This window comes from Passer montanus, unplaced genomic scaffold, assembly GCF_014805655.1.
Source record: "Passer montanus isolate IOZ18808 unplaced genomic scaffold, ASM1480565v1 scaffold28, whole genome shotgun sequence".
In the NCBI taxonomy this organism is placed as follows: Eukaryota; Metazoa; Chordata; class Aves; order Passeriformes; family Passeridae; genus Passer; species Passer montanus.
The window spans coordinates 2,046,710-2,071,680 of NW_024367483.1; the positions used below are offsets into that span (position 1 = coordinate 2,046,710).

The 24,971-nt window shown below is 37.8% G+C and overlaps 1 protein-coding gene across 7 annotated transcripts in view; it reads left to right on the forward strand.

The window, feature by feature from the left end:
• EPHA6 (EPH receptor A6) overlaps positions 1 to 24,426 on the forward strand; it is a 378,018-nt gene extending 353,592 nt beyond the window's left edge. For 4 of the 7 annotated variants that reach the window (XM_039713221.1, XM_039713223.1, XM_039713222.1 and 1 more), the window contains 4 exons: positions 3,816 to 3,965; positions 9,109 to 9,302; positions 11,638 to 11,787; positions 14,724 to 24,426. In XM_039713221.1, coding sequence (XP_039569155.1) covers positions 3,816 to 3,965; positions 9,109 to 9,302; positions 11,638 to 11,787; positions 14,724 to 14,838 — 609 coding nt within the window. In that variant the 3' untranslated portion in view covers positions 14,839 to 24,426. The remainder of the gene's footprint in view (positions 1 to 3,815; positions 3,966 to 9,108; positions 9,303 to 11,637; positions 11,788 to 14,723) is intronic. The other 3 variants (XR_005627917.1, XR_005627919.1, XR_005627918.1) reach the window with 3 other exon arrangements.
• Positions 24,427 to 24,971: the final 545 nt, after the last annotated feature.

Below are 24,971 nucleotides of genomic sequence, written 5' to 3' on the forward strand. Positions count from 1 at the left end.
CTTTGTTTCTTCACATCACACATTCTGAGCTTGCTGATGCATCCCCACCTTTTTTTGATAGAATCATGGGCTGTACCTGCCAGCAACATTGTTCTGCTGGAGTTTGGAAATATAGTTATATTTTTAATTAAAGGAACTGTTAATGCCTCCTGGTTTAAAGAGATGTCTAACATGTAGAATAGAAAAAAAAATCAAACTGGAGAAAGCAAAAACGCAGCTGTGGCCACACAAGACATCATAAGCACTTTTTGGTGGTGTGAGCTCAGAGATGGCACCTGGTGAGGACTGTCTCTCTCTTGCATGGCCTGAGGTAAAGAATGAGGTGTTCAGCACCACCGAGTTCCAGTCCTGCCTTTAAATGTGTGGCAAACTGTGCTGCTGCCAGTTCTGCAGGGAAAGCCAGTGTGTGTGTAGGTGTGGCTGAGGGGGTAAATTTCATTTCAAGGGCTCATCTCTGAACAATTCTACAAGCTAAGCAATGTGAACCTAATATTATAATTCCAAGGGGACTCTTATGCTGTGTGGTAAAATTGCTTATTAAATTACAATCACAAAAAAAAAATCAGGAGATAGGCACCGTTCAGCTGGCAGCATACAGGGAAAAAAGGCTGAATTCTAATTATTTGAACAGTGGAGTTAGTGTTATTTCACTGTGTGAAAACAAAATTAGGTTATCACTGATATCATTATTAATGTATGAGATGAAGCAGAAAAACAATTTGTTTCCTAACACCCATTCTGCCACTCCTCCCCACCCCTCCCGCAAAAACCAAAAAAAGAGAAAATAACCTAAAAGCAAAAAGGGCTTTCTAACACAGGCAGCTCTGAGAGATCTCATTGCTATAGCAGCAAAATGTAGATTATTTATAAATTATCTTAATTTGAAGGTGAGGCATTGTGCAAACAGTAAGTATTACATTTATTATTTCCCCAGTTAGATTAAAATATAAAAAGGCATATCCAATATCAGTAACACTGTTTATTACTCTAATCAGAAACAGGAAATATATTTTCAGCCACTCTAAACCTTAGGTGTTCTTTTATTATGCATGAGCAGCTATTACTACTGTTCAGTCACACATGTTCCTTAAGGTACTCATATTGCAATCTCCACCTTTTGAATGCCTTTCAAATAAATAAAACAACTTTTTTGCATAAAAATATATTCTACAACCATAATTAAGTATTGAAATTCACATTTTTATTAATATAACACATTCATACATGAGATGAATCCATTGTAAAAATTTTAGAGGTTTTTAGAACCAGCACAAAAGTGTTTTATTTTACATTACAACTCTGAACACATCTTATGCCCTTGAATGTGAACTGCCTTGAATTTTGTTAAGATTCTGTTCTTCATTCTCATTTTCACACTCAATGAGCCGCTACTGTTTCAGTCCAAAAGGGATCAGTCAGTGAAGCTGTGTCATGAAAGTAGTTATAGAGTCTGATAAGATTCTTTAAAACTCATTTTTATTTTGCCAGGAGTCACAAATCTAGCTGCAAACACTGCTCAAGATGTGCCCTCTCTTTTGAGTATAATTTGAGAATACAAAATCGGATTTAAGAAAAGGATACAGTGTAAAGATAGTTTTCCTATTATGCTATCCATACTATGTTAATATATACATTAAAAGTAAAATCTATAAATATCCAAATGCCTCTGATTCATGTGTATAATTTGGTCTTTACCTACAACTAGATACTTAATTATTAACATAAGAATTTCATTAAAATTAAAAAATTATAAATTATTAATAAAACTCTCCAAAACAGGAATCTTTCTGAGGATGGAATTACATAAGTCTGGTGATAAAATTTTTATAAGTAAAGAACTAAACCTGATCCCGTGGAAAGGACAAGGCCCAGAATTCTGAGGTGTGAAGAGACATTTTTGAAGTATCTTTTACAGTTAGACCCTAAAACTCTCTGTTTCTCAGATGCATCCTTTTGCTTTGTGTAAGGTGCATATTTGTGGCATTGAATAGCTGATTTTTCCACTACCTCAGGGAGCCTGGTCTTTCATATTCCATGAAAAGACCACTGAAACCAGACTGGGAGATCAAATACCAAGTGCTCTTAACCAATTTCTTTAGAGGATACAAATAAATCTTTCCTGGAGAAGAGACAAGAAATCAGCCTGGCCTTTCCTTGGAGAACTTCCTGTTACAACTCTCTTTTGTCCCCCTGTTTCTTCATTCACACTCCCAAAAAGCATTTTTAATTGCTTCTCAAGTGGAACAGCTGTACCAGGAGGGGACCAAGAGCATCACACACTGCAGTGCTGGTGAGGGCAGGTGGCAGCAGGTGAGGCACAAAGTCTTTTGCATCTCTGATGTGCCAGATGAGGGATCTGACCACCAGGATAATGGATAAATAAAAGGCAGCTAGTGGAGGTACTTGGGCAAAAATACAAAAAATACCTTATTAGTGCTTAGATCAGTGAGTGATTTACCACATGAGAGGAAGCAAAGGTTTTGAAAAAGCAGCTGCAAAAGATGTAAAAATGTCCAAAGGACATCTTGGCCACTGTCATACAACATAAATGTTAACCATGCATTTTCCATCAGCAAGGAGAGCTTGGCTGAGCGGCACATCCCCACAGACACAGAGCCTGGATTTGGAACAGTTTATTGGTAGAACAAACAGCTTTTCAACCAGCCAAAGTCAGGCCTCAACAAGTCTCAGATAATTTTTCATACATTCAAAGCAAATTAGCAGAGATTTACATACTTGTTTTTAACTGTGGCCTCTCTTCATTGCCAAATGGATGTTCTAGTTCATTTCCTCTTTTGTTTCAATCAGAAATACAATTATAACACTGAGCAGAATCTATTACTGCTTGTTGAAAGCAGCTACTGCTGAGTGAGCTCAGCTCTACTGACTGCCTCCTTCTACCATCTAGTGGCACTTTCACTATACTGCTTTTCTCTCTCCAAAGGGTTCAGTGAAAATGATAATAAGTGTACACTCTTGAAAAGAAAAAAATAGACTTTTGAAATGAACAATGTACCTGCAGAGGAAATACTTTTTTTTTTTTTCTGAGATGGAAAAGTAGTTTTCACACAGAAACTATTTATGAGAAAATAGAAGGGCTTCAGTGGTGTAAAGTACTCATGTCAGAGAAAAATTCTGCATCCTGTGGTCTTGTAAACAGTAAGTTAGGTTTGTTGATTGATTGATTTCTCTTTTTTTGTGGTGGGAGAGCTTGGATTTTAAGTTGTAAGCTGCAGAATGACACTATCAAATATCCTAAAGAAATGCCTATTTAGAAGCACACTTGGTTTGTTTTCTACCTGGATATTTAAAGGGCACAACGAAAAGTAAAATATATCATCAACTGTAATGCTTTGAAGGCATATAGAACACATATAGTTTCTTTCCTGATTACACAGTTTTACTGAGAGCTTTCAGTGCTCCGTTTTGCAATAGATGTTTCTGTCTCATTTAGGGAAAAAGCTTAAATGTCAATGAACTAGGAATTTAAGGCTTGGGATGTTTTTCATCAAAAAGCATGTTCTGATTATTTATATGACTGAACAAACATTAATCATCTCAAATGCTTTCTCCTCTTTGAACTGGGTTGTTTTCAGAGTGCAGGTATTGGTGAATTAGACTACATATAATTTTTTTTTTTTAATTCCATAAAAAGGCATATTTCTTCCTTTCCACTTACAGCGAATTGACACGGCAAACTGACGGAAGTCAGAACGTAGAATATCAGAATCCAGAGGTTTTTTTTTTCCTTTTCTTTTAAAACATGTGTTATTCTATATCCTCATCACCTTGACAAGTTTTCAACCTGTTTGCAGGGTGGGAAGATCCCCATCAGGTGGACAGCTCCCGAAGCCATCGCTTACCGCAAGTTCTCCTCAGCCAGCGACGCCTGGAGCTACGGAATTGTCATGTGGGAGGTGATGTCCTACGGAGAGAGGCCCTACTGGGAGATGTCCAACCAGGATGTGAGTGCTGCCCAGGATTTATCTGCATCCTTTTCAAATGTGCTTTAAAAGTTATTGCCACTCCCTGCCCTGCTTTGCTGTCTCGTTCTCTTTCCAGGCTGTAATCTCAATTAAAAAAAAAAAAATTCTTCTAGTATAATTGAAAGCTTGCTAAAAAGAAATATGGGAAAGGGGAAATGGTAGGGGTTTTTTCTTTACCACAGTTGAAATTTTCACAAATTCCCTTGTTTGATGGATCCCTGTGACAGCTCAAACTGGTGCACTCAGTCTTCACACCAGCCATCAAGCTCTGTGTCAAAATGTGGAATATCAGCCAAGCCACCTTAACCTCTCTCATATATATGCCTAGAATATTCCTGTGTTGGTTCTGAAGAATTGACGAGACTTTCCCAGATGGCTGTTTTCACATTGTTGCTAAGTTATTCAACTGTTCAAGTCTGGTTGCTTGTTAAGGCTGATCGGTCATTTGGGGATAAGGATCTGAGAGAGATTTTAATTTTAAAAAATAATTTCACTGTTTCAGGAAGAAAAGGAAAGAAACAACCAAACCTGTCAGGAAAAAAAAAGACTATCACAAACCTCTCCATTTAGAGTATATTAAATACTCAGCTACAGCATGAAGATAGCAACATTTAATTACTCTTGCATCCAAAATGAAAATGTCTGTTAATACAAAATGATGCTGCAGGCCCTAATGATGCCAGTTGCTGGGGGCTTTCCCTGCAGTTCAGCAGTTCCCAGCACAAAGGACTCCTTTTCTCCTACCCAGAGGATTTCAGTGCCAGAATGTGAGCAGTGAGCATTTGTGACCTTCTACATATGTTTAGTGGCTTCAAGTGTCATTGGGAAATTTCAAGTTATTAGACATAATGTAAAGTTTATTTTACTGGATATTGGGACCCTTCTTTTAGTACAGTAAATTGCCCTGAATTCACCTGGGTTTATTTTGCAGAAATAATAGGACTTTCAAAGGTCAGTGGTACCGTACAGATGGCAGGGAAAGCAACAGAGAGGGATGTGCACTAAACAGATTCAAAAAAGACACAAGATGCAAACAACAGTTAATAAGGTCTTGCATGGGTATAGTCAGAGGTTCTGCTGCATCAGAATGTCTGCTGACATTACCATTAAGACACTGAGTTTTGACCATAATAAAGCCCTTCTCTAGATAGCAATTAAAATATTTTTTGAATTGGGTGGATTTTGGTAGATCACCATAAGTTTTCCAAGTATAAACTCTGCAAAACCAGGTTTGGTTTGGGGTTTTTTTCTCATTCCATCTTACCAATTAATTTTCTAATTATACAGCTTTGGAAAATGAACTCACTTTTTTTTTTTAGACCATGGCTAAGTAAGTGATGAACACAGCTGATGAGAGAAGTTTTAATCTAGTAGGTGCCACCTAAATAAACCCAGTCTGGTGTTCAGAGACTACAGCTGCTCACAGGTATCCAGAATGACTCAACACCTCTGCAAATCCAGCATCTTCTATTTATACTCCCCAGCAAGGATTTGGAAGCTGAACTTAAGGAAACCGAGTTGCAAAATGCTACTCATAAAATTAATACTGTACATAATAAATTTAAGCCTCTGCATAATGCAGAGGCTTAAAAATGTTGCTAAGTTTGAGAATTGCTCTTGTGTAAGTAAATAACCATTTTATTATTGTGGTAAGTCACTTCCAAACTGTGTTGGTGCTGATTAATGCACTTCTTAGATGTGTGGCAGGCACCAGAGGTGTCCATTAATTAGGGCTGCTGCACAGTCTGTCGTGTCTTATTGCTTAATTAATAAACATTAGCCAAGATATTGAACTTTCCAAGGAAACTAGTGTACTGATGAACAGATTGTGCTAAGAGTCTGGCTTGCTGATGTTCATGTGAGGGAAGGAAGATTTATATTCCATGCATTTGGTTTGTAGAACAGCTGTGAGTGAAGCCTACTGGGACACCTGTTTGAGGCCACCATATAAATTAATGCATGTTGCAGAGCTGCAGTACTCAAAAAGATGGAAAAATTGAAAAGAATATTTAATGGGTTGTAATTGGTATGCAAGGAAACTACTGTAGCAAACAGAATAAAACTCCTTACACTCCTGAAAGTTTCTTGTAATACTGAAAAAAACCAACTTATCCTAATATAGCCCTTTCAACTCACAGATATCAAAACACTTGGCAGGCGCCTGGGATTGGCTCTGTACCATGAGGCAGCAGCAGCTGCCTCTCCCTCCTGGTAGATTTTTCAGATGTCAGGAGGACACAGGGACAATGTCCCTCTGGACTCTCTTCTGTCTCAGTCTCATTAAAAAAGCTGTCAGTTAACTTTTGAAAGCAAGAAACCCTGTTACTATTAATAATGAAACTATCAGGAAGATTACAGCTTCATTTTCAGATGGCATTTTCACTGGTTGCCAATTATTTTGAAATTGCACATGTATAAATTTTGTGTAGAAGTCCATAACATACTGCTCAGGCAATCATAACAAATATTAACTCTGTTAATATTCAAACTTCATAGCTATGTCAAACATCACACAAGCTGTTGCTGTACCCTTCCTGTAGATGCAGATTTAATAACTGATGTGGTGTTTTGTCAGCCTTAAACTGACAAGGGAAAAAGGCATTTGAGAGGAGTTAACATGCAAAATCTTCACATGTTTTATAATGCACAACTTTATATTACTAAGAAAAACTTAATACTTCTTCCCTTTTAGGTACATTGATATCTGATTTCTCTGAACAGAGAGAGATGGGTGCTATGTACATGGCAGAGCAAGAGCTAAAACAAATATATAAATAAATGAGGAACTAAAATGCTCCAATTCTTCCTTTGAGACTTGATTCCCATTGCAGTATTAGACACTTATCGCATCTTTACTCTTGCTTCTTAGAATCTAAAAATAATACTTGCCTCACAAGGGATACTAATGAGGCAATATTTCCAGTTTATTTTTTAAATGTGCTGGTATTAATGAGAAATTATAATTATCCCAGTACCAGCTGGCATTTCTCTTCATACTGAAATGTTCCTTTTGAACAAGAGAGGAAAAAAAATGCACTGTGACTTCATTTTCAGAGATATGTTAAAATAAAGTGTGGCAGAGAAAATATATCTGGAAAATTATGGTTGCTTTTGGGTTTTTCCTGAATAAATTACTTCAGCAAAACCTCATCAGCCCTCTATTGTTGTGTTGAGCAAATGCTATATGTCTCTGAAAAGTAGAGCAGCTTTCCTGTTGCCTTAAAAACAAAATACATTTCATAAATTCCACATTTGCAACAGGCAAAGTTAAATGTAAAAAATTTCAGTATCTGCATTTCTGGGCTGCTAAGGATGGCCAGTACCAATTAAGCTCTGCCCTTCTCTGTCAGGAGGGTTTTATGAACCCACTTCTGACAAACTGCTTCAGATACACTAATAATAAATGGAAAAACAAATGTGAATAAAATTCCATTCATGTGGTTGAGTTTTGCCCATCCTGAGTCCATGGGGGCATTTTTTTCACTGGGAGGAAAGGTTCTGAAGGAAATACTTCCCTGGCAATGGAATGGTGGTATTTTTTCCCTGTAACATCAGCATGTACATTACAGGACCAGGTCACCTGTGTTTATAAATGTGTTACCAAACACATTTTCTGTGAGCAGCTACAAAAGGCTCGTTCCATTTCCTGCCATGCCATCAAGGGGAGCTCAGGTCCTAACGTGGCTTCCTTACTCTTATTTTATTTACATAATGCTTGCAGCATAAGCATTAGGCATTGCTGAGCAGAGCCAGCATTAATTCAGAATTCCAATAGAGAACGGGGATATATTCCAGGATAATAAGATTGAATATATTGAAGCCAGAGCTGGTGCTGTAAAACACTGATTTGCTGTAAACAGTTTAATGTAACCCCTTCCAGCTGCATTAATACGTCTGTAGCATGTACATACATCTGTGTGAAAATGATGAATGTCTCCTTGCAGCACAGTGGGTATCAGTGCAGCAGGTATGTTCCTCCTAAGTGCACTGTGTGCTTATGAATATTGTGTGCAATCATTTGTACATTAGCAAACATTTAGCATTGGCTGGATTTTTACGTGGGAGGGTTATGCATGTGTGGCAAGGCTGGTCTTTTTCCTAGCTTCGATTTTGATCAGCCACTGACTAGTTTTGCATTCCTTTTTGCACAAAAAATAATCCTGACTGTAATTTGTAACATCATCCCCACTGCTAGCACCACTGCAGAACCTCCTGACTTTCCTTTGTGTTTTTTAAACCTTACATAGGATGAATCCCTGTAAGCTGTTATGAAGCTTTCCATGGAATTCACTTAGTTTTGCTAACTCCTATCAAGCCAGGCTGCTACTCTTCCTTTCAATCAATGTTTTTTTGCTACCCATGTTACTAGAAATAAGCTTTCCTTCGACTTGGATCAACATGTCATTTACACGATTTTCATACATGTGATTTACCTGCAGCAGCAGACCTTTCCGTTTCTTTCTGAATCTTTACCAAACACATTTTCTGTATCTGCTGAATCTGAAGGTCTCATTCACTTTAGGATAATACCATAATTTTATTAACTTTTGTTTAGTCACAAACATCTCAGACATCCAGGTTTCTGAGGGAGAGTGCAAATTAACATTGCTGTAACTTGGTGTGTGTGACATTGCCAGAAGTAATCATACTCTGAGGATCAGCAGAAACATGTGAATACCAAGTAAATTGTCAGGTTCCACAATCTGTATTTGTGGTGCTTGACTGTTTTGGGGTGTTGCTGCATACAAACACTGTGTCAAAATGCAAATATTAGAGCATGGTGGGTTGCAGTGGCCACACCAAGTAAGTTGTGGCCGCCTGAAGTGGAAAGGGATGGTGGTATTGCTGAATTCTTTATTCCCCTCCTGCTTTCTTAGCTGTTTGAAGAGGATGACCAGTGACCCTAAAAAAGTTCCTACTGTGTTTCATATGCCTACAAAATATTTCCTGTCTCCTCTGGCCACACCCCTGCCAGTCCTGATTCCCTGAGTGAAGCCCAGCAATGCATAAAGTGAGGGTGGCTGTGCCTGGATAATTTATCATCCCTGGTTTCTAATTGTCAGTGTCACACTGTCCTTTCAGCATTTAATGCCTGGTAACCATACAGACTGTATTTCTGTAGGTTATACTGTCCATTGAAGAGGGCTACAGGCTTCCAGCTCCCATGGGCTGCCCAGCTTCTCTTCACCAGCTCATGCTTCACTGCTGGCAGAAGGAGAGGAACCACCGTCCCAAATTCAGTGACATTGTCAGCTTCCTGGACAAGCTGATCCGCAACCCCAGCACCCTTCACACCCTCGTGGAGGATGTACTTGTGTAAGACCCTTTTGTTACATTCTGTTTTTTTCATAACACATAGTGGCTATCATTATTGGTTTAGAGTATTAAGTAAGGGTGGGAGAACCACAAAGTTCTGAGTTCATAAAATCATACAGGTTCAAATGATTTTAAGCCCCTTTTAAGGCTTGCTTTATTGTTAATACACTGTTGTACAAGGTTTTTTTCTCAAGCCATGCAGATTATATTAGGCTTTTTTAGTATTATTTTCATCTGAATTCTGTTTGTGCACTATCTATCCTTAATCTTTCTGAATCTCTTTGTTCTTTTTTGTATGTGTGTGTGTTTTTCTATGTGCTTGTTTTCTCTTTGTAATTTTTTTTCTCCATTCAGCAGCCTGTCTCTCCATCTGACAGTGCTCAAGCAATTTGTGAACTGCCTTGGAGTAATATCCTGCAGCAAGTAGCTGTGTCTTAGCTTGCTAAATCTTTATTTGTCTGCAGCAGAATGGCAGCAGTGACCAAATAACAGACTACACTGTTAACCACCCCAAACAAATTCTTGATAGTGTTGCCTGGGTTTTGGGTTTTTTTCATTAATGATATTTCAGAAATGAATGCAGCCACAGGATAAGCAAGGCTGAGGTGGAAAAATGTGTCAGTATTTGTAGGCTTATTGATCCAAGCTGTCCCTGCATATATCAGCTGAAATCAGCAAAGGTCCAGGTGGCCTCACTCTCTTCAGTCTCTAAGAATCATTTTAAGATAAAGGTGCTTTCATGGAGACCCCATGGGCTTTTAAGGGGTGCTGAAGCCCTGAGTGGGGCTTGCTGAGAACCTTTAAATTTTTTTGACAAGGGCTGAGCAACAATGCAAAATTGCTGTGGGAAAGGCTGAATGGAGAAGTTGGTAGGAAAACCTGGAGTGAGGGCTACAGCCATTTCATCAACATAGACTAGGGAGACTTGTGGGATTAAATATCCATGCCCTAGAGTTAGTGTCCTGTATGTATGTATGCATATAAATATAAATAAAAATATATAAATATATATATATATATATGACTTGCTATTTTTGCCTGGATCACTTGCTTTAGCATCAGAGTGATGTATTTTTATCTCTTTTATTTAAATCATAACTTAGGGCCTAAAAAACTTATGCTTTATTGAACTATGACTTCAACTGCTTGTGAAAGTTTTTTTCCATTCATTTGAGAATGCTTGAGGCAGTTGCTGGGTAACCTTCTATAGAATCATGGAGTAATTCAGATGGGAAGGGACTGTGGTAGGTCTTTAGTTATAGTTTGTACTTAACAGTGTTCTCCTGTCCTTCAGCTTCTCCCTCTATCATTTTGATAATATGAATGAAAATCACTGTTTTTACTGTATCTGAGTATGTGTGGGTGAAATTTGGTTCATTAAGATATGAGGCTGTGTTGCTTCCTACATTACACATGAAGTCATGTTCCATCAGTAAATGTTGGCTGGCTTTTGCTGTCTAAATTTTCATTTACAATAAATTGTGTCTTTCTCCTAAAGACTATCATAAAGCTTTTACAAACAGCAGTGTACCTTTTCTGCATTTTGTTCATACAATTTCTCTACACAAAATGCATAAAGCCAGTGGAAGATATGAGCCCTCCCAAATGTGGCACACAACAGAAGACTGGAAATCACTGCCCCAAAATGGCAATCTGTTTTTTGGGTTTTTTTAATCTTTCTGATTCAGTTGTGATAATATTAGGGGAAAGAACTCAAAAAGAAATGTGACTAAATAGCTCCTTCCATTTAATTTGCTACTCTATATAATTCTATGTAAAAGCAAAGATACAACATTTTATTCTTTTGGCTTCTTTTAGGGTGAGTTTTAGCTTTTGAGTACTGTAATCAAAGTGTTCCTGTAGCATAATAGTATCACAATGAGGAGCCATCTGGGGTGGGGTGGTTGTAGGTAAATGCAAAAATCATCTCATGGTGGTTTAATTTTTTTAATTGCATCTTATTCTGCATTTTCATTGTCCTCTACATTGACTACTGTATAAAGTAATTATTATAATCCTGAACATGTAGATCTGCAAGGAGAAATTCTGGAGAACAAAAAGAAGTGCAGTGGGAGAGGCCTTTTCCTCTGTGTGTTACTGAGCTGCAGTTCTTTAATAAATTGTATTGTTTAAGTAGAGCATCTTGGCAGACAGAAGTGATTTATAAGTTTTAGACAAGAGGTTAAAGAGATCCTCAGTTAAGGTCTGACCTTTACAGCTCAGACTCCTCTCTCATTCCTTCTGCCTTTTAGTAAAAGCTATGTCTACCAAGGTAAATTGGGTGTCATATTTTGTATTGCTTGGTAACCTTTGCATTTTTTTTTGTTCTTTACAGAATGCCAGATTCACCTGGTGAAGTTCCAGAATATCCTTTGTTTGTTTCAGTCAGTGACTGGCTGGATTCCATAAAAATGGGTCAGTATAAAAATAACTTCATGGCAGCAGGTTTCACAACTTTGGACATGGTTTCAAGAATGAATATTGAGTAAGTATATAATCTATTATCCCTACAGTGACTAATTAATCTGAATTTGGATGCTGCAGGCACACAGATATTATGGAGTATGGAACAGTGCTTTCGTTTCCTTTCCTTCCTCAGCTCACAAAACACAAATACAGTTAATTAGCAAAAAACCACAAGAAATGTATGATGGAGAGACCCAGAACTGATAGATCCACTCTGTGACCACACCAAACACAACCAAAGGCCAGGGATGAGCGTGTTTCTTGGGGAATCAGTTTTGATCTAGACCACTGAAATCAAAAATAGTGGCAAAAATATTTTCTTACTTTGCTATGAATATCATCAAGACTTTATCAGTCCTATAATGAAGTTGTTCCAACCATCTCTGACACCACCCTGTGGTTTTTTAAGGCAAACTCTGCATTCAATACAGAAGTGTTTAGGCTATGGATTCATATGGTAGCATGATGATGGGATCCGTTTTGCTCTCTATTCCCTTTCCATGAATTCCCAATCTTTTATTGGATGCTGGGACTGCCTGTATTAATGGTAGCTGTCAGTTAAGACTGAAGAATTTTACATATAAAGTTGGACTGGTTTTCTCCCACGTGCATCATTTCATATTCACCTACAATGAATTCCATCTACCGCATTATGGGATAGTCACTTAGTCTTGTGAGATCCTTCCCAAACTCTGCACAGCTGCCCCTTTCCCTTCCTACCCTGAACAATTCAGCCTCACCAGCTGAGTTGTTCACCTCTTGCTCACCTGTTTTCCCAGACCATTTACTGATTTGTTGAACAATAATGTTCAACATTCTCTCAGCAGAAATCCCTGCAGATTTGTATCAATAACTGCATTGTAAAACCTGACCATTTACTGCTAACCTCCTGTATTTAAACAGTTATTCAGTCATGCAAAGACCACACTATGCTACATATTATATTATACCCTATATTACACAGAAGTTGCTCCTCATTTTCATTACAAAGCTTTTGTGAGGAATCTTCTCTAAAGCTTTTGGAAATCCAAGTGAGGTGTATCAAATGGATCATCTCCATCCACTGGAAACAAGTAATTTAATAAAACAGAACTTTTATTTGCAAAAGCCATGGTGACTCAAGCAGCTCATTTATCCAAGCATCCAGTAATTTTGTACTTTCCTGTAATTTCTCTTATGCCCTGTAATGATCACAGACTCATGGGTCTGTGGTTCCCCAGATCGTCCCTGGAAACATTTTGTCTGGCACTATGCTCCATACTTCAGGCACCAAGAAATTTTTTAACATGTGGAGCACAGCTGGTAACTCCCTCTCTCACAGCCCTGATAGTAAGTCCATTATTTCATCTTCACTTTCTTTTGGAACTTTTGCCTAAATATAATCTTCTCTGCACATGGGTTGTTGCTTGTTTTTCAGTTTTTCCTATAACCTCTCCTGCAGTCACTTCAGAGAGGTACTCTGGCAAGAACCCCAGAAAGGATCTGGCATGGGAGTCATTTCAATTTCTTCCACAGTGAATGTCAACTCAAATGGTTAAGTCTTCCAACAATGGCCACTCCTTCAGTGCTCTTTTATGCCCAAATCATTGTTAGACTCTACACATTTTATGGCAGGTGTCTTGTACCCAGTGACTTTGCAAAAAGATTTATTATCAGGTTTTTTATTTTATTGTTGAGCTTTTTTTTCTGTTTGCTCCTCAAGTTCCTTTTTAGTCTGCCTTACTGTGTGTTTACAGCTAATCTAAGGTTATTATGCTTTCTACTTGCTTTAGATACCATTCAACTTCTTGAAGAATTCCCTCTTTCTTCAAATAATTTGTGTTACACAAGACCTGCTGGATTCTTTTTGTGCTTTATCAGGCCTTCCTTGATAATTGCTAAGCATTGGTCTTGTATTTCTACGACCACTGTCCACTGTAAAGCTTTATTATTTACACTGACTCCTTTTAGCTTCTCAGGTGCTCAGTATTTTTGCTGACCTCAAGTGTTGTCTATCATGCCCCATGAGAATGTTAAACCCAAGCACATCATAATTGCAAGCTCTGCAGTGGTTCCTCAGCTGGAGGATACCAATCTGGAGATCAGATGCAGATATCTGGAACTGCACATCTGAAACTCATGAAGGCCATGCCTTATCCCATGAGCTCCTTCACTGGCTGTATCATCATATAGTTTTGGAGCATAAATAGGCAATATCTGTGTATGTCCCAGAGTGGGATTTGCATAATTGACAAATCTGGCATATCTGAAGTTTCCTGTCCTCAGCGCCTCTGTGATCTTTCTTAGATCTTGCAGCTGAGGATGTTTATAGAAAAACTAATTTGGTGGATTGTGCTGAATTCTGGTGGCTGTTGACTTCATTCCTGCCAAACAGTTACCCACTCTGGGGTGCAGGGCTAGATGAGATGAAGGGGAACTGGGAGGGAAATCAGGGTCAGTCTGGAAGAGTCACTGCTAATTTAATCTTTCGACCATCTCTCACTACGTCACTGCCATTCCCCAAATCATCAGAAGCACCACCTCTGTTATTTCTGCCTCAGAACTGTGATACTGAGTGTGTAAGCCCCAATCCTTTTCAAGTATGAGCAGGAAACAATTGCTACAATCACTTTACTGAAAATGGGCTGTTAGAACTCACATCTCTGATTAGTCCTTGAGATTTGGAAAGATTAATTGACCAGTAGTATCACTAATAAGCCCCACTATCACTAATTTATAGCACTAAGCCCCAGTGCTCTAAATACATATTTTTATTATATTTTTTCTCTTAAATTACTGTTTTTTTCAAAAATTGAAATTGACAGATACAGAAAAATCCAACATTTGCGGCTTTCTTATATGCCATGGCCAGGAAGGTAAACTGTCCTGGAGAAGAAGTCATCATATAATTATATTCTTTTGTGCACCAGAGGCTTTATTATATTTGCATCCAAGATGAAACTTTTTATCTTGCAGTGACATTAGAAGAATTGGAGTTGCACTCATTGGACACCAGAGACGAATAGTCAGCAGTTTACAGACTTTGCGGTTGCACATGATGCACATACAGGAGAAAGGATTTCATGTATGAAAGTAATAGAAGCAACTGTGTTTTGTGCCTCAGCATTTCTAAAATGGAAAAATATTCTCATTCTTCCCTCCTGCTCTTCCCAACTTCAAGAACTGCAGTCTCCAGTTCAGACTATACAAGTACTTCTATGTTAATGCTTCCAAACCGGAATTTTTAATCACACTGCACAGCTCCTCCACCAGTTCTCTGCCGATAAAATCCTGGCCTACTGCAAGACTCTTGCTACACATTGATGAATAACTCAGCATGGATGTGTAACTTTGTATAACAGTATTTGGGAAACTTTCATGGACTTACTTGAAAGTAGTAATCTATTTGGCCTGGTGTGGCTTCTTTATCGATGTATTTAGAATTTGCTGGTAGATCAAAAAGTATTTGACTTCTTTCATGTTCTGTGACCATGTAACTTCCAACACCAAATGTGCAATCAAAAAGAAGTTTAACATAAATATTTATTTTATCTCTTAATTAAATCCAAAAGTATGTGTCCTATCATTACATTACTTTCTAATAGTTTGAATGCTGGTAAGCTGGTGCCTCAAAACATTAGTATTGTTTGCAGAAATGACTGATGATTTTATGTAGTGAGTTTTCATTGTGTGAATAATTGGAAGCATAGTGAGAGTAATCTGTTTGAAATCTTAAGGAAGGTTCTTGATTTTCAATTACTTTAGCACTCGACACTTTTTATGCTTTAAATTTTAGATGAGGTTGGAAAAATTGTTTATGCTTGGGATTCCTCATCACCCTATATCCCTTTTTTTTTTTTAATGTAATACTCAGCATTTGCTTCTACTATTGGAAAACTGGTTATAGTGTTTCCATGACCACATGCAAAACACGGTTGTCAGCTCTGTTGTAGACACACAGATTTCAGAAGAGCTTTCTGTTTCAAACATGCAGGTCTCTGCTGTTGGATAGGCAATCATCTCCAGCAGCAGCAGAGCTCAGAGGCCAGCCATGGGTGGGGTGATGGGATCATTCCTGTGGGAACAGGCCAGCCATATCCTCTTCCAGCCAAGGACAGCGGTACAGCTGCACTGCTGCTGGAAGTTACAGGCTGCAGGATGCAGTGACCTTGCACAAAGGCAGAAAAGGAGATGCAGGACAGCAGTGTGGTAACATGTTGCCTTGAGCCTACTTCTAACTGCTTTTAGAAGTTAAAAAAGCAAACTCTGCTGAAATGGAGCTCTGGTCATTGCAGGCCAGATCTTCATTTAGTACAGATCTCTAAAGGACGTCCGAGGTATTACCTTTAGAACCCTTCAATAGCCATATTTACATGCAAGAAAACGTCAGCAAAGGCCTAACATAATATTTGTACCTCTCTAAGACTTCCAGCTTCCATGTTTTGTTCAGACAACAGACACAGACTGTGCTGGGCTACATTTCCAAACTTTTGCATGGGATATGCACTCCTGGGAGCAGGGCAGGACCGCATGGCCGTGCTGTGGGAACCCCACGCAGATCTGCAATGCATGTCACATGTAACCCTGTGCAGATGCTTCTCTTCATTCCTGTGTCCTTTGGAGGGTAGTTTTGAGTTCGTGGCATTCCAATGTACTCAAGCATTGCAGCTCTTCTGTTAAAACGTGCGTTTGGGTAATTAGTATAATCTATGTGTATATCAAAAGGAACTAACTACTTTGTGTAATCATAATGGTATTTACTGCTTCATTTACAGCTTGTAAATCACAAGGTATTTCCTAAGTCTTGGAAAAAGCTGCCATTGTATATCAGTGACAAAGAATGAAAATCAGAAAGCAACTCAGAAAAATTATGCTTCCAACCAGATCACAGAGTAAGACACACGAGGCCTGATTCCCTGTTGTCAATTTATGTTTTAATAATTGCATTAATTTAGGTGAGGTAGCAGTAATGCACTAAGTAAATTTTTCTTTCTTTCTTTCATTAAAAAAAGGACAGCTGTAACTGAGGAAAGAGTTTTCTGAAGACCAGGAGTCACTGGTGTTCTACAATGCCAATTTGATGACATTGTTTAAAGAAGGGCAGCTTCAATCCTATTGTAGCTCCAAAGGTAATTTTGTCAGCAGGAGTATTCCCACTGAAGTCATCAGTCCAGCACAAGCATGTGAGTTTTGCAGGATCACAGCCCTTCAGTGGGGAAAAAACCATTTGTTCTTTTCTGTGACTGTCACTTGAAAAATTCTGCCTGAATTCCACATCTGAATCATTTTTTGGTAGAGGTGCTCTTAAAGAAAGAAAACCATATTTACCTGAAACCTTTTGAAAAATACTGACACACCACAGAGTAATTTAAAAGTGGATTTTGCTTCATCATTTTATCATCCATTTTGTCTTTCATTGCTTCCATGGCCAACAATGGGACATCTGTGGAATGAGCCTTTCTCACAATTAAATCCATTACTGAGGAGGTATGAGTCTGATATTTGTTAATGAAGTTTCAGAATCATTCATAGCTGACCCAAACCATGTATGTGCACTTTTAGATTGTCTTTTGCCAACTTTTTAATTCCTGGTAGTGAGGATGCAGAATTGACATACTTACATGCACACAACCTGGATATAGTTAACGAAAATTAATTTCTAAATTTATCACACTACTGAAAATATATTTCAATAGAAAAAAGGTATAACAAAAGGAAAACATTTATTAATCAGATATATTTTTTATATAAACAAGAGTTTGGGTAACCAGAAAGGAAAGAACAAGGGATTCTTTGAGTGAGCACATTTGTTAATAACTTTGTAAATCCAGGATTTTGTGGCTTTATACAGCTTGTTTTTCTGTTGTTGCTGTTGTGGTGCAATATGACACTTTTTAATAGTTATCTTGATGAAATTTACATTTTCCCCATTTTTGGAAATGTTTTATTTGCTCTTGTGCTGATTTCTAGTTTATTCTTCCTTTACTTTAGGGATTTTTTCATATTTCTTTTATTTAAAAACAAAACAAAAAACAACCCTAATAGGTGTTATTTTTTAAACATGAGCTTAGTTCTGTACAGGCCACAAATGTATATATATGTGAAATTAGAGTAACTTCTTTTGTTATAGGAAATTCTTTCTTCAGGAGCAAATTAACTCTAATTATCCTCCATACTGCAGTGTGCAGCTGGAGTTTAAATTTGATAAATTAAAGCAAATTTAATAGGCTGGTTTTGAGAATCTGGCCCACATTACAGAGTGCTTTATGACTAAAAGTACCCATTGAAAGTTCACAAAATAAAGTGTCCGATATGCAAGCAACAAAAAAAAGGTTCTATAATGTGGATGTGTATAAAGAAATAATTCTTACCTTTTTCTCTGCATTCAGTGAAAGCTCATCCATTCAGATATCTGTGCTTGGTCAGATGAATTTCATGCCTTAATTGTGTCCAGTGGTTTTGCTGAACCTGTGAAACAGAGAGGGGTCTTCTTCATGATGTTCTTGGTGTTAAAACTGAACAAGGCACAGTGGAAGGTTTAGTAGAATTTACTCATGAGGTGTTTGCACATTGGAATTACTGAGAAACAATGGGAAGCCATAAGGCAAAAGGAAGAGAATTGAAATGTGTCATTTGAATTTTTCTCGAACAAAATTTACCCTTTTTGATTCCTGTGAACTTAAATCCAAATCTATCCAATGAAAGTTTAGAAACATGCCATGCTTTATGACATCAGACAGCATAAAGCAGTCCTTTACTTGCAAATATTGCACTCAACAATAAAGTAAATTAGTTAGTAAATGAGTCAAATAAATTCTGTGTCCAATATTCTGTTAGGTATTACTTGGATTATTCTGACACAGAACTCATAGACTGCAGTACTTTGATTTTTACATCACTTAAGACTGACAATCCATTTGCCATTTTTAATATGAGCCTAACACAAGGCTTCATTAATTTCTTTCTCGATGCAGATTCCTACAGGATTTAAAGATGGGTCATAAGTAACAAACAGACCCCCTTTATCCAGAATCAGCTGAGATTTACCATGAGGAATAGCTGGGACTGTGGAGGTGCCTAGTGAGACTGCATTACCCGCAGCAATTTCCGTGTCAGGATGACCCCATGGGACCACATCAGTCACCAAGGTAAAGCAGCACAGAACATTCTTGACCTTATACTGAAGAGCAGTTCCTCATTTCCAGCTGGCCCTGTTGTGAACTGCAGTTATTGAACTGTTTTACCTCAGCTGATGGAATGGTTCTGTGGGACACATTCTGGCAGCTCAGAATTCTTTTACAAACACAGGGCACCTGTAACTACCCTGTCATGGGATCACTCTGTCTTGGAATATTCCTTCAAAGCATGAAAAGCAGGACTTGCCTCTAATCCAGTCCAACATTTTTTCAGTTAAAATCATAATAAAAAGTCTGTCTTCCATTGCATCTTCCAGGAAAAGTACTAAAAATAGAGACACTTGTGGCATTTGCACATGGTTGAAGAGCTCTGTATTCCATTAAACAGTTTTCTTCCAGAACACCCTGTTCACCAATTGTAATGAATCTTTCCTGAATAAATGGCAAAGATAATTTCTTTTTTATAATAGTACTATAATTATTTTTTGAGAGCGAGGGAAAGATGTGTTGGGCTGGGCTAACTCTTAGCAGAACAACAATCTTGGAATCTCCTGGGGAGACAAATGAATCAGATCTGAAAAGGAAAAAAAAAAAAGCTCCCTAAAACCTACAATAAGGTAAAAAAGGCAGAACTGTCCATACTATGCCAAGGAGCTCTAACAAAAACCCCAGAGTTGCATAATACAGTGCCAAGTACTTACAGCTGGCAAGATTTTCCACCATCACATCCTATATTTAGTAGTGCACACTGCCCATCCATGAGTATTGTATGTAATTCCTCAGATCATGGACCAGGATATGGTGAACATGTTGTGGTTATAAAATATTTGTCTATATGTACATAAAGAATTGTAAATAGAATGTATATCATAATACCAGATTTTTCAAACCTACAGAATTAATAACCTATTAATAACAACACTAATGGGGTTTATTTGCTTTGAAAAATTTTCGTGGCATGCACTGTGCATGTGTAGTTCTTCCCAAAATTCCTTGGCTTGTTAGCTGGAAATGGACAGCCTCTCTTTTCCTCCACTGGTAGAAAAAGCATTTTCAAACTGGCTCAGAGAAAGCTGCCTGCTCACCCTTCTGCTGCCACCTCAGCCAACCCCTTCCTGCTGATTCTCTTCCACTCAGCTAATTACTGTAGAAATTAGTGATCCCAAAGAGCAAACAAGGTGCCCAACAGAACTAGCAAGATGGAGTCCATGCTATAAAGAGTTTTCAGTTCCTCTGCTGAAATCACCAAAGATGTTTACAGAGTATATAAATTATTTTCTTTTAAATGACATTTATGGACACCTAGGAGGTTAAAATTAGGGAAATTTTCAAGGGCATATGAGTAGGGATATGCCAACATATAGCATAAAAAGATACACTAACTTCTAGAAGGGAAAAACAACAATGGTTGATGAAAAATCTAAGGTTAAAAATGGATTAAAGTATATTTCATATTTTATATGTGAAATAAGGTAACACCAGTTCAGTGGAATCTATTTGTGTGCATATTTCTTTAAATATCTGGCATGAGTATATCTTACTTTCCTTTCCTGCAAGAGATTTCTCAAGTACCTATCTCTTCCAGAAAGGTTTAGCATATTATCTGATCTTTTCATACCAGAATAATTAAACTGGAATAAAAAATGCAAGTTCTGACAGTGAAGATATGGGGAGAACAATAGAATTAAAAAGATCAGTCTCAAAAGTAATTTAAAGCTTTCACATCTGTTCTACTTTGTTCCTGTCCAAAATTTGTACCTGTATCTATCTGAGAACTTTGACTCCTTCTGCACACATCTCAGTGCCACCTCAGAAACTCTTGAATCTATAAACAGTTCTGAGTTTGTGCAGCTTAATTCATATAAAAAGGCTGATTTGAAATGGGACTTTATACAAGGCTAGAGTTAGGCACAATCAAAAATCAAAATCCCTATAAAATATCTGTAAGACACCATGAGATAAGATGTTTTGCCTTATTATACTAACACTTCTTCATTTCTGACAATTCAGTGAAGAACTGGTCAGCAGCAGCATGTGTTGAGTGGTAGGTAAGCCAAAACCCTGAGACTGAAAATCCACAAATCAAAGAGAAATCCAGGTCCCTGCATTCTGAACTGTGGGATGTCAAGGGACCCCAGAGAAAGTAACCTTGAATCTAGAATCTGGAAAATCAGGTTTGGGAGAAATTTGCTTTGGAACCTAAATACTCCTTTCTGGTTGTGGATGATGGAAAAGTGCCCAGTGAAACAGTCTAGGGACTGTTTGCATAATATCATCACCACATAATGTTCTGAGTGATAAAAAGGAAAAAAAAATCTATTTTCTAACCTTTCAGGTTCTAGCCCAGGACAAAAAAAAACCACAGGTACAGTTGTCATAATTGATATTGGAAAGTCCAGCAGACAGAATTCTGAATGACTAATTGTTCTTATAGCTACATACTGACTTTCTTGAGAGGAGCCTAAATAAATGTTAAAACATAGAAACATCCAGTTAATATTGGTTTAGAAACTGAGTTTTCAGTTTTCTCTCATTCAGACTGGTTTTTAACTGAAAATTATGAATAGGAAAAATGAAAAGCAAAATAGGATTATTATTTTTTTCCTGTAAGAAGCCGGGTGCTCTGAGCTGTATAACTTACTATTGCAGTCCCTTTGTGTAAAATAGGATTAGCTGAAAAAGACAAAGTGCAGCCAATGTTCCAAATCTGTAGATTATTTGTCACTAATTGTCAATTTGGGAAGTTCCATTTTTGTCTTGGGGGAGTTCTGCTCTACCACACCCGGTATTTCCAAATCCTGCTGAATGATTTTAATGAACATCTCGATTAATTCCTGGGAGAGCGATGTGACTGTGAGGAATTAAAACTTTCTGTGTTAATAGGCAATAGTGTTGCTGTGATCTAAAATAATGAGTTTGTTACTGACTTCCATGGCAGTAGGAAAAGCCCAATGTCCGTATTTTCTGTAGGTAGGCTCCAGCTTTGCAAACAGACTCTCCTTTCCTGCACCCCACTATTGTCATGGTTAACTTCTTGTCAGAGAACCAGCATTTTTTGGGACACAAGCTGTCTTGTTGTTCAAACAGATTGCTAAAAGCTTTTTCTGGTTTTAATTGTTCTGTTGAAGCATTTAAGGTCGAGATGTAGGTTGGTCCCTCAGGGCATGATCCAAAGTCAGCTGTATCCATAGGAAAAGGTCAAGTGAGTGAAACAGGTTTTGAATCAAAGGTTTCTACAGATTTTCCTGGAACAGATGGCCTCATTTAATGGGGAGAAGAGAGTCCACTGAGCCTAAAAGACAAGTCTGCTACCTCAGGGATGTGATCAAGTAAGCTGTGGCTACCTTCAACATGGAAAAGGTAAAATGCAAGGTACAAAAGTTGGGTGCTGCAGTGTTTGCTGTTTTCTCTGGCATGGATGGTCAACTCTGACTTTGGAATTAGTTACCTAAATGACCTACACATCTAATAAGGCATCTAGCAAAAATTGTCTGGCTTTGTGGGGCTTTTTTCCCCAGATAATTTCCCAAACTTCTGGATTTAAATTCAGGAGGAAACCACCAGCCCCATCAAACAAACAGGACTTCCAAAACAAATAGGACTTTTCCATCTTTCTTCTTTCCTAAACATAAATCAGGATGCAATATGATCTCCCTTTCATAATACAAGTTCTGACTGATGATTTGCCTCTTTGAACAAGCTGCTTCATACTCCTGGTGCACTGCAGTCTAAGTTTTCCATTTTGCCAGTTAATGAATGGCACAATAGCAAATAAAATAACAAATGCCATCTTAGTGGTTCCATTTATTGGATTATTTCATTAATTCTCTATCTGAAGAAAACCATCCCACTCCAAGGTTCCTAATAAGGGAACCTGTGAGCATTTTACAGCTTAATGGCCATGATTCCCTATCTGCTTCTCCCCGAGAAACACTGAGCTTTTGAATTGGCAACGTAGTTTTTTTCTACCATTTCTTCTGCAGCAATTTCTTCTCCCAACTCTTCTAAGTAAGGTTGAGGTCTATTTCACACTACAAGTGGGAAAAGTTGTTTCTTTGTTAACTCTGGGATACAGTGTTTGTTGCTCTACCCAGAGCCTTCCATCTGCTTGAGGCCAATATCAACATTCTCTGGTGCTATCAGTTACATCACACACAGCGCTGCCGTGACTGAAAACCCAGAGGCACAAAAAGGGCTCGTTCTTCTCTGGTGTGGCATAAATCCTACTGACTTCGGGAACTTCTCTGCACTTCTCAGGATTGCACCTGCAGTTTAGCAAGAGAAAAAAAAATCTTTAAAAGATCATGTGAAACCCTGTTTACTGAAAGGCAATAGTTTATTTTCTAGCAAAGCAACATTCATTGATCTAGCTGAAATTAACAGTCTTAATTTTGTCATCACTTTAAAAAAAAAAAAAAAACACTTTGACTTTCAGAAAAAAAATACAAAAATAATATTTTGCTACCTTCCAAACATTAACTTTGATTTACTTTTGGAAGCTAATGTGGTTGGTATGTTTTCTCAGGATAGCCTCTATCTATTTCTGTGTGTTGGTTTTAAATGTATCTGAATTAAAAGGGGTTTTAATCTCTGTCTCTTCTGTGAAATTAGATTGTACAAAACTAAATATGACTGCTCTTCATAGTTTGCTGTTCTAGCATAGCCATAAAATGTATCAATGTATGTGTATATATGAATAAATATTTGATGACAGACACTTTAGATTATATATTTAAGCAGCCATGTCAAAACTTCAGAGGTAGATGGCTTCAAAAGCAATGGTATAGTCATAACACTTGCAAATTATTTTACAAAATCAAACCATGCCCTCAGCACAGATCTTATATCCTTGCCAGTAGTCTGAAACCCACCTTTTCTTTAAAGACCCCTGCTAAGGTTTGTTTTGCCATTGCTTCTTTAACCAGGACATATTTGAATAATGACAACTACCGTGTCTCCTGGGACATGAACATTGCTTCCCCCTGGGACTGCCTCACTCCCCAAAATTAGTTTTCTTCACCTAATACATCTCCCATACACGTCCCACTGCATTTCCTTTTTGCCTGTTTGTAACGGTACTGTAGGAATATCCATGGAATAAAAAGCTTACCCTACTGATTTGCAGTCCTGAGGGGAATTTACATTGGGCGTGAAGTTGTTATTATTTACTGGAAAGTGGTGTTATCTTCTTTTCATTATTATTACGATCCTATTCCTATGATACTATGATGTTTCATGTAAATTTTCATGTGCTGGCATGCCTACAAGTTAATAGTGTAATAGAATGCTCAGCTCTCAGCATTAGAGTGTTTTTAAGGTGAATTGCATCACATATGCCATCTCTTTGCAGAAAGAATATGGGGTTTGGCACAACTACCTGCTGAGCAACATAATGAGATTTTTGTACAAAGTACAAGTTATTGATTATTATTGTATTTTATTTTTCTATGATTTCCTAAGAGGCATTATCAGGTCTTACAGATGGGGTAAGCCTGTTTATTAAGATATTTATTAGCAAATAAAAGTTACAGTACTGGTGGTTATTTTTGAGTTAATGGTGTTTGTTTGGCCTTAAGTTACTAATATGATTCACAGTGAAGCCATACATGATCATGCAAAAAAAATCCCAGCTGCTTAACACAGGGTGGTGTACTAATAAAGATGGACTGGCAATACACTCCAACACTTGAGATGCTTCAGGGTGGTGTTTTCTTCAGCTAAAAAATGCTCTTCTGTGCTTACCACTGAGCATTTATGCTCAAAAAACACACACAGCTCACAGCATCGGGGGAAAAAAAATTGTGCACATTAAAAGCCGCAAAGAGCTGTGCTCTCTCTTTGGGAAACACTGTGAATCTGAATTTTAAATGGCTTTTAATGGGCTATTAAGATTCTGCAGTGCCGTTCGCCCTTCTCATGGTGATTCACTGAGCCATGCAACTCCTCTAGTATTTGTCACAGCTTTCACTGACAAAAGCAGTTTTAAAACTGATCATATTATGTAAATAATGCCAGGGCAACGCACGAGGATTCACAGAGAAGTGAATGCCACATACAATAACCAGACCCCACCCCAGAAAGCTTAAGG